Source organism: Papaver somniferum, chromosome 2, assembly GCF_003573695.1.
Source record: "Papaver somniferum cultivar HN1 chromosome 2, ASM357369v1, whole genome shotgun sequence".
NCBI classification, from domain to species: domain Eukaryota; kingdom Viridiplantae; phylum Streptophyta; class Magnoliopsida; order Ranunculales; family Papaveraceae; genus Papaver; species Papaver somniferum.
In genome coordinates, this window is record NC_039359.1 from 36,375,135 (window position 1) to 36,386,353 (window position 11,219).

General features: G+C 35.3%; 1 protein-coding gene across 1 annotated transcript; it reads left to right on the top strand.

The window, feature by feature from the left end:
• Nucleotides 1–6,269: 6,269 nt before the first annotated feature.
• LOC113347375 (probable inactive poly [ADP-ribose] polymerase SRO2) lies at nucleotides 6,270–8,687 on the top strand. Its single transcript, XM_026591023.1, has 4 exons — nucleotides 6,270–7,632; nucleotides 7,736–7,980; nucleotides 8,103–8,245; nucleotides 8,357–8,687. Exons 1-4 carry the CDS (start codon nucleotides 6,578–6,580, stop codon nucleotides 8,459–8,461), a joined length of 1,548 nt encoding a protein of 515 aa, XP_026446808.1. The 5' UTR covers nucleotides 6,270–6,577; the 3' UTR covers nucleotides 8,462–8,687.
• Nucleotides 8,688–11,219: the final 2,532 nt, after the last annotated feature.

The window sequence follows — 11,219 nt, forward strand, 5'->3', positions numbered from 1 at the left end:
GAAAAGGCCTCAATATTTGTTTAGTATATATCATTACTCATATTCATTCAGACAACCACTGTCGAATATTGGTTGTTACCATCCCACCCCCTTAGATTGGAGCCATCCTCGTCTCCAGAGTATATAATCCCATATCTCCAACGTTCCTTGCCACTCATGAGACCAGTACCTGGCCCAACCTGTTCAACATATTCTTCCACCCTCGACAGGTTCCCCATCGTCGTCTATTATACCTTCTGTAACGACCCGATCCTCCATTGGTACTGTCCCCATATATCCACTGTCGTTATTCAACAATCTGGAGTTTTTAACGGGCATTCACTACATATATCCAACAACAGCTTCCCAAAAGGTTATCCATTCCTGGATTGCTCATGCCTGAGCTCGTTTGAATGCAGAGTTTTATGCCAACTCGTATACCAATTATAGCGAAAAGGTTTCAATATTATGAAGGGTCAAACCATTCCTAATATTCCATTCAACGAACCCTAACTATAAAGTCGGGGTATTACACTTTTTTTTTTTTTGATATTAAACATAGTAACACCTAATATCTGGCCAACCACCGTCGAATACTTGGTGTATATCATTACTTATATTCCATTCGAACGTCATAAGACAGTTGCAGATTTTATTACATAAAGAATTTCATCAAAAGTTCTAAATTTTCCCTTAAACACAATTTTGTTCTTTTTCTTCCATAACGATCGCTAAATAATGTAAGGAAAGATAAACCATATATCCTCTTAATCTATTTAAACGCTAATCCATAGAATTTTCGTGGGAAATGTTATAGAAAACATGTTCGACCTTGAAAGCTTTTAAGAAGTAATTTCAAAACTGCCAAGAAAAATTGCAATGAGTAAAATGTGTTCAATAGCCTCTGCTTTTCTATTACACCGTTTTCCAGAAAAAAGTAATTTTATTTTGTGATTTTCGTATGCTTAGTGATGTAAAATACATATGACGCGATTTACCATCATATGGCATTTTTTTTAAACTTGAAATGTTAGTATTTTTCAGATTATCGTAATTTTTTGCGCATATCTAACTGTGTCGCATGTCCGTTGTACTCGTGCCTACGTATGCCACGTGCCGTGTTGTACCAAATGTGTCGACTTAGTAGACACAATCATAAGAAACCAAAGTTCAATTGCATCATTTGTGCCTAGATTTTCGCTTGTTGTAGTGTCGTAATTTGATATGTCAACAAAACATACTAGTTCTAAAATTATATCGACAAATATGCTCATTTGTTTGATGTTGGTTTTCACTGTCAACAAAAATTACATTACTAGTTAAGCTATTTCGATACCATGGTCTTACATGCATCTTAAGATATTTTCGAGCAAAGTTTCTATACCAGCAATTGGGTATCCTGATCACATTGCAACCTAAATTGAATTTTGGATAATGAATTTTGGTTAAGTCGTCGTGCATTGACATATAACAATTCAAAACATACAATATGTATACATTTTAATTTCTACTTTTAGAATCCTACGGTTGCCACATGACTTGACTTACCACATGATCATTTTTTTTCTGCATACGACCAAATCTATCGAGAATTTCCAAAACTTAATGTTGGTGAGCTATGGCATGTTGGGTGATCTTATAGAAAGATATATTTTAGATCCTTATAGCAAGGACTATTACTCTCTTCCAACGAAATAGTGTAGTCGAAAAATGCTCAATGTATTCCAAAGAAACCTCATATTCCTTTATACTTTACTTCGGTCAAATAAGTGGTTGAAGGAAAACTCAAGATGAGAAAGAGAATGTCATCTTGAAAAGTTACGGCACGCTCTTTACCATCTAAGGTTTATTTATTTTATAGGATGTTTGAATATGAAAGCGCTGGGGTATAACAACCACACCCAATATTTCGTTCGGAAATCTGTATGGACTAAAGTCCAATATAATTCCGAGAGCACCAACTTAATAGTGAGACTCAATCAAGAAATATATCAAAGAGCTTTATCTCTTTTTCAATACAATAAACAAATCGAATAGCCTGATTGATGTGAGAATAACTTGGACGTTACCAAAGACCAAAGACCAAGTATCAATCAAGTTCTATCCAACAAACAAGGTCGGATTTATCAACTGTGATTGAACTACGCACAACCTGTGATATTTCAATTATATAAACAAATATAACGTGGAAAAGAAATAACACAGACACCAAAAAAATTGTTAACGAGGAAACCGCAAATGCAGAAAAACCTTGGGACCTAATCCAGATTTGAGCACCACACTGTATTAATCCACTACAAACTCTAGCCTATTACAAGTTAACTTCGGAGTAGAATGTAGTAGAGACCTAACCAAGTCTCAGACCGATTAAGGTACAATACCGTTCCTTACGCCTCTTGAATCCCAACAGGACTCTGTGCACGTGATTCCTTTAGCTGATCTCACCCATAACTAAGAGTTGCTACGAACCAAAGTCGAAGACTTATAAACAAATCTGTCTCCCACAGAAATGTCTATTCTGGTCCGTATTTAGATAAATAAAGGTGAACAGGAAACTCAACTAATAATCCTGTCTTATACTCCCAAAGAGCAGCCTAGAAATATTAGTCACCTCACAATAACCCAGTTGATTAACAAAATAAGTTATTGCGGAATCACAAGAGTCTGAGATGAGGAACTGTTGTGGTTACTTTTTATATCTGACCTATCGGAGATGAATCTCAAGTAAATCTTAGAGAAGATAAAACTCAATACGATAGAACAAGTAAGATCAAAATACGCAACTACAGAGAAAATAGTTGGATCTGGCTTCACGAATCCCAAATGAAGTCTTCAAGTCGTTAACCTAATATTGGTTTTGGAAAACCTAGGTTAATCGACTCTAGTTTGTAACTAGGACACACGGAAGTGTCGGGATTAGGTTTCCCAAACGCTAGATTTCTCCCTTATATAGTCTTTCAAATCAGGGTTGCTTCAAATCAAAGCTAAGATAACTTAGTAACAAAGCAATTGATATTCACCGTTAGATGAACTCCTGATTTAAGACTCAAGCTAAGTCTGCTTAGAAATTAAGCAATCAATCTTCACTGTTAAATGGTAATAACTTGATACACACAAATTAAATATACCTATATTTAGATATGGATGAACCGTACCCAAACGTGTTTACCTTGTTAGCTCAATAATAGTTAATCGAAGTTAGTCATATTAACACTTATAACTTAGCCATATTCATCTAACACTTCTAGATCAAATATGATGATCAATCAATCATGATAGATAATCAAATGAATCTAAATGTTTTCAAAAGAGTTGTTCAAATGTTCATCATCTCATAGAAATATATATGAACCATTTGAAACATAATCGGTTTGGTTTCTAATCATACAAAGTACTTACACAAGAATAAATTCATGAACATAATGCCACATTTTGCAAAACTAGTTCACATACCTTGTATCATTAAAGTTCCGGGGACTTTAGTTCGCGAGTTCATGAGTATGAAAATCCATACTTGCCGATTTTAGAACTTGACCACTATGTTCGCAAACTGAGTACACGAACAACAGTTATGGACTTTGGTTTTTTGTCCATCCGTTTGCAAAAAAGGTACGCAAATAACAGCTCCGGATTTGGCCTTGTCTAGCCGTTCGCAAATAGGGTACGCGAAGAACAGCTCCGGACCTTTTCACAGGTAAACCAGTTAGCAAACAAAGTTCGTAAATAATAGTTCCGGACTTGAACTAGAATTACACAGTTAGCATACAAAGTATACAACCTGTATTATATCCAGACATGGTAGTCGTTCTAAAACTCTCATTTAATTATTGAAACATCCTTGGAAGACAACGATGGTAATCTTACACATACCACTAGCTTCAAGTAATTTTCAAGTGATTAATCGATCAATATAAAACTTCCCAAGTTGACATCAAATGACTGTCTCACACAAATTTTCATATGATCATCTTTGACTTATATTTAGTTTCCAACAAATAAATTGTCTCTAACTAAACTCTTCAAGTGTACGATGAACTTAGCTAAAGCTAAAAGCTTCCAACACGTATTTCGAGAAATAGATATACGAGAGAAACTCGGCTCGAAATTTCAAGTGTGTATAATGTAAAAGTCTATATATCTATACGACTTAGTCTCATTAGAAGATAAAATAGAATAAACTTCTGAGTGATAGAAAAGTTTTAGTCTCCACATACTTTTTGTTGATGAAGTTCCTACAAGCTCTTCAGTAGATCTTCTTCTTCAATTGGTGAACACCATGAAGTCTAAATCTCAACTACACACTTCTATCCTAATCCGAGACATAACTATAAGTAGACTAGAAATCAAGTATATATAGTTTTGATCAACTAAACTTGACAAACAAGCTTGAGATAGCAACACTTGCGAGTTCGACCGAGCGTTGATCTAACATAATACACATCCAGGAGTAGCTTTTTGACTTTTAGAATTTCAAAAAGCAAGAATTTAGTTTGGGTATTAGATTTCACAACGACTTCTAGATGGAAAAATGTCAAATTTTTTTTGAAAAAAAATGCTTTTGTTTCTGACTTATGCTTCTGGTATCCTAGTACGCTATCAGTGTTTTAAATCTAATTAAAGGAGAGAAAAAAAGTTTGTCATAAAGAGGTGTTTTTCCACTACTTCCCGCAATGGCATTTCAACTCCTCTATCCAATAATCCTTAATCTATAAATTTGGCAGTATTCATTCATTTGGTTTTGCAACTTATAGGTGGGTGGTTTTTTGTTCTTAAATTATTTGACTCGTTTGAATTATTTTAATCTGATTGAATACTAAAGTTATAGAAAACTCTTAGCTTCAGTTATATATGTGGTACAAAGGCATATCTGCTCAGATACCTTCAAATCAGACATCAAGAAAATTCAAAAAGATGAACGATTTGATATCTGACAAGGGCAGAATAAGATGTCGATTCAAATTAAAATGTAGAATCTAAACAAGGTGCTACTAAGTTAAATGCAACTGGTACACCAGAAAACACGTGAGAACATACTAAAATTACCAGAGACAATACTTTTAACCAAAATTGATATTATTCACATACTGAGCTTATTTGTCTATAAATTTACTAATTTTGATACCTTATCGCCCAATTGTTACTGAGAACAACAAATTACCGAAGCTTTATGTAAGAGCATCTCCAATGCAAGAGGTCAATGTCTTAAAATTGCATGAAACCTAAGATTTAAGACTTATTCCACCAAAGTTTCATCTCCAATACAAAGGTGAAGGTCATAAAAAAGGATGCACTGCTAAGTGGGGTTAAAAAAGAAATTCTAGATTACACTTTTTTCATGATCTTGGATCTTAAGTCCACATCATTATTTGTATCTAAACTTAAACAAAGTTTGTTAGACAAGACTGTGGGGGATATGAGATGAACTTCAAGTGGAAAATATCTTTCATTATTTTTTGTCTTTTAGCAATGATCCACACAAAAAAGAAGAAGTTATAAGACCTCCACATATGATGACCTTACCCAAATTATTGGAAATTACTATTTTTATTTACTCCAGATCCGCATATCATTAGCGTACGAAGTATAGGAGAAGGAGATTGGACTTGGAAAAGTCCTTTCTTCACGTCAACAGACTGACAGAGGACGTAACAGCAAACAATAAAAGCAATGGAAATTACCTTCCGGATCAAGAAAGCTTTATAAAAGTATATCAAATAACAAGAAGAGTAAATACCATAAATTCCCTAGTAACAATGGCGTACACCTCTAAGCAAAATAATAAAAGACAATAAACCTAAGTCACCGAGACCGTGATATTAAAAGCAATTCGAAATTTAACCTAAAGTATCAAAATCAAACAAGCGTAATGTATCAAAAACGCTAAGACGCATATAATCTTTTATTTTTTTTCTTTTTGATAAAGAAAATCTAACACCACAATGTAAAATTTACTCGTCTGCATACCCCTAGACGACGAGTACACCAATATGCAACCCAGTCCAAGACACGGCATTTTAATGCAACCCAGACTAAGCCTCTCTAAAGTGCATTATTAGGTAGCTATTGAGTGACCGCCTCCTAACTGCATACGAAATCCTATTACTAAATTCGAAATAACTTGGGTGTCAAACAAAAGACGACCGAGTCAGTCTTCTTCCCAAAGAAAAAACAACAACAACCGATTCAAGAATACCGTGTGCATAACGAAATTACAAACCAAAACAGAAAGTCTGAAGTTTATATAATACTTAGCCTAGCTGCTTAGGACAACATACAAACCCAACCGTCATATTATTATTGCCGACTCTGTTTGGTCCACGCCTTTCGCATCACTTGTCTATAAATACCAATTTCATAATCTCAGATTAGAGAGCGAGATACAGAGAACAAACACAAACAAAGCCGAATTATCAGAGCACAGGAGAGAACCAACAACAAATTCTAATGGGAATTTTCTAGAAATTTCAAATTTATAGTCGTTAAATCTCCTTCCAGGTTCCTCCTTCTCTACCTCGATCTCCATTATTTGCATCTGGGTTAATTGTTCTTTTGTTTTTAAGTTCTTCTCGATTTGGATTTTCTTCTCGTTTTTTAAATCATGATTAAGACTGCGAGCTTGAGACCCAAGATCGTAGATTTTAGTAGTAGCAAAGATATGATGATGATGAACAAACATAGTAATAGTGTTAGAAGTACTGGTAGGAAATTTACTAACAAAACTAAGAGTAGTATAGTTGATTATACAGATTCTAATTTTCGTAGTTCTCCGAATAATGGTGATGAGCAATGTGGGTTTTGTTCAACACAAGCTTTGATTCAGAATTATGCAAATTTTAAACAAAGTGATGTTCCAGTTAGATTTATGTATTACAATAATGGTACTTGGATTGGGTTTTCTAAAGATGTTTTTGAGGTTTTGAAAGAGGGTTTTACTGGGAATAAACCAATTGTTGAAGTTTCAATTGATGGGGCGAGGTATTTGGTTGATTTCTTAAGAATGTTGCAAATTGATTTAGTGTCTGGAAACCGAAGATCGGTTTCTTGGATTGATGTTGAGAATAAATGTTTCTTCCCCAAATTTACTGTGGAAGAGAAAAGTGATGAATGTTGTGAAGTTGTTGAGTTTCCTACATCGAAAATTGAGATTAAGAAGTCCACTACGAATTCGAGTAAGCGGAAGAGAATGAATCAATCTCATGTGGAGGATGCAGAGAGCGACACGGAGAGTTCTTCGGATGATCAACATAGTGCTGTGAAAAGGGCCAGAGTTTCACCTGTGGTAATGGAGAAAGGTAGGTGGCCAAATGTGGAAATTTTGGAGGATGAAGAAAAGAATTATATAGATATCAAGAATATATTTCTATCGGGGTTAAGGAAAGTCGATCGAGATGTTAGTATCACTGCGGTTCTCCGTTGTTTACATGCCGGCCCAGTAGGAGTTGCTCGCCTGCAGGCATTTCAGAGACAGATGGAATTAACAAAAGCTGCTCGTGGTGGTACATCTGATGTTAGGCTTGCTTGGCACGGAACGTCGTCAGAAAGTATTGCTAATATCATACTACATGGTTTTGGATTGGATAATAAGCCATCTGGTTCAGAAGCAGCTTATGGGGATGGAATTTATCTTTCACCGGCCCGATCACCAGAAACAAGGTAACAATCAGTCATTTGTCTGTATTTTTCACATTCTTGCCCGATGTTCCAAGTTTTTTTTCCATTAAACGACGGGAACTTAGAGATTTGATTGTGTTTGCAGTGCAATTCTATCAGAAGCTGATAAAAATGGCGAAAAACATGTATTGTTGTGCCGGGTTATATTGGGAAACATTGAAAAGGTTGAATTAGGATCCGATCGGTGTCACCCTAGTGATGCAAATTTTGATACTGGAGTTGATAATCTTGCAAATCCAAGATGGTATATAGTGTGGGGCTGTCATATGAGAAAGCACATTCTTCCTGAATATATTGTCAGTTACAAGTCTTCACCAGACCATCAGCAAGGTACTAATGCTACTCTCTTTTTGTTTTGGTTGATCAAGATACTTCGCTAAACATTTGCATATACTGGCAAGCTTTTCGTTATATGGAGTAGTATGTTAATTATTACTATTTTTCTGCATCAGGTTTACCGACAGGAACACCGATTCTGAAAAGAGACAACACTCCATCATCAACCATGTCATTTCCAAGATTGTTTGCTGCAATGAAGAGTTCACTTCCTATATCAAGTATTCAAGAACTGGAATCCTTATATGGCATGTTCAAGGTAAGAAAAAAATATCGACTTACATATATCATTATTACTTTAGAAATCATTAGTTCAAATAGGTTCTTTGAATGACTCAAATTCTAATACTTGGCTTTCAAATTTTTTCAGGATGGCAGGGTGCCTAAAGACGTCTTGATAAGACAATTAAGATCCATAGCCGGAGACCAATTAATCACTTCAACTGTTCATAAAATTCGAAGTTCCATGAACTAAAGAGATTGTTCAATCAGAATCTTCAGATACAAAAATTAGACTTTCTTTTTCTTATTTCTTATGAGAATTACAGTTCTTAATTGTAATTTTCTCCGTTACATGTCTCATTTAGCAGAATGCTAGTGAGCCAGAAAAATAATGAAAAAAATCATTACATGTATAGAGTTAGACAGAAAATTTTAAACTAGGTTTGATCCGATGATGAAAACAAAGTTGTTACCCACAATTGCTTAATTGTCTCTTTATCTTTGTTTTCTTTTGAGTTCTGGTCGCATGCATGCATCTGTATGGTTATATCTACCAAACAGTACTCCTGCTAAGAATGTCAAGAACCAAAATAACTTTATCGTTCAATTTTCGTTTTATCAAACCTACCAATTTTGCGTTAATATGCATTTATTTTGTGGGGTTAAAATTAGACTTTTTTTTTTTTTGAAGCAATATTACATCTGAAAAGTGAGATTTTTCTCATGGCTTATGTTGTTTGCACATTTACTGTACAGAATTCCAGATATATAATCTGATTCTATTTGCGGCCGTTTCATCCTCCAATCAGAAAAACTACCGGTCTTCGATAGATTGCTTATGGATCATAACCAGTCGGATGTTGAATGATGGAAGTTTTGGTTAATATTTTTCCTTTAGACTCCACCAACAACGGTTCAAATAAGAAATGTATAACAGAGGGAGTTGATAAACTCCATTGATATCAGTGAACTTGGTTGAAATTGGGAACCAGATTGTTGCTGAGGTTTTGAATTGATATCACAAATTGAGTCTTCAATCCATTGTTGATGATTTTCAAGGGTCATCATGCCTATCAATCAATGACAACTTATGGCCTTGTCCCGATCACAATTTTGATAAAAATTCGTGAATTGGTTTAGATATATAATTGCCCATACCATTTTCTGATCAAAATTAAACACGATTTTGTATAATATGTTGACATCACTACATAATCGACTCCTTCCTATAAGGTTTGATTATCAAATACTCACCCGTTCAGTGAGATACCATTACTTGACTTTGTGCCGGAGAGTTAGCCTGCATGTAGTCCTGGACTTTAGAACCCTAGATTTTCTTTGGAGAACAAACGGGGAGATACGTGGACGTAAGGGAAAATTCACTCTCTCCTACGCATGACTGCCACATAGGATCAGCTGGTCAAGTAGCAAGATTGGGTTTCTTAATACGGAAGGAAAGTTCTTTTTGTTTAAATGACAGCATAAAGTGTAATTCCGTTATTCCCACTCACAAAGGAAGTCATTCTTTGATACTCTGATTTTTCTGTCCGAGTGATGGTCTTTTCTAGTCACACAAATCGAACATAAGAGTATATCATAAGCGTAATCCAGAATTTGTGATTCCCACCAATATTCTTTCGCATCTTAGATAGCTCTTGCTTTAATCGTTATTCTCATTGTACATTGTCTTTTAGTATATTTTTTTTTTCATGTCATAAGACTCATAACCGGCCACAAATTACTTGGATATTAAAAATCCCGTGAAGAAATATGATACACATATTGATGTGAGATTTTAAATACGTAGATACTGTGAACGGATGTCCCGCAAATCATCCAAAGATCGCTTCCATCCACGTTTTGTGGGCACCTATATTGTTTATTACTAAAACTTAGATTAAGCCTGTTCACTGGAAATTGCTTGGTTCCCATGAGAATAATATAAGATGAGATCCTAGCGTATTGTATTCAAGAGAAGAAAATATCTTAATGATCTAGACATGACATCCTCTGGTTAGTGGTAAAAGGCACACAGAGAAGAAACAAAACATAAATATGTATACTAGTTGTCGATCATTACTGACATTGTCTGTGCATGTGCCAATCAACTAATTTTCCAGACAGACTTTAAGTCAGTTAACAAACCTAATTAGTTGCATTAATAAGTAATCAATAAGTACTAGTGGACAATCTGCAGACCATATATTCCTTTAATTGTTTTCCCTGGACAAGAAAATAATCTTAAATTCTGAATCTCAATTTTGGTTTTGCTGTAATCTTCCTGTTCAGACTCCAGACCCATCTGTAACGTTCGTGTCCATATATGGTACACCATATAAATCCAATTCAATGGTGTGGAGTCTGTGGACAATTCATCTAAATATATTATTGGTTTTGCTTCTACGGTATTCACGACGTCTATTAATAAACAACTACTTTGTTTATTTTTGTTTTTGGTTTTCATGGACATCCGTGTAGTGTGGGCGTGTAAGTCTTCTTCCCCCACCAAAGGATTGTTTGTTTGTTCGTTTGCTGTGAACCAGAATAGAAGAAGTAGGAGAAGAGCTGTTTTATTGCTGTCACCATATAATTCATGATTGATGAAGAAGATCCACCGTTTTGGCCGTGTGAGTTAGTCATTATCTTAAGAGGAACATCTCCATGTTCTTTCTTTATTGGTAAGGTTTGACAATGATTGAAGACTTCCGAGGGGAACTGATAGTTCGGCCCCAGTTTCAACTAACTACTCTATTAATCTATTGCCTGATGGCGGATGCAACTAAGAGGATTAGAACTGACATCAACTGGCGGATATACACGGAGTTTACACGGGCAAAAGTAAAATCACCCATAAACACTGCTTGATGGCGGAGCAACTCAGTGGATCAGTACTGACATCAACTGGCGGAGACGCACGGTGTCTACACGGGGAAGATTTAATCACTCATAACACCATTGACATCACAACTATTCCAGAAAGGCCACTCCAATGGGATGGTAACTATTCCGAT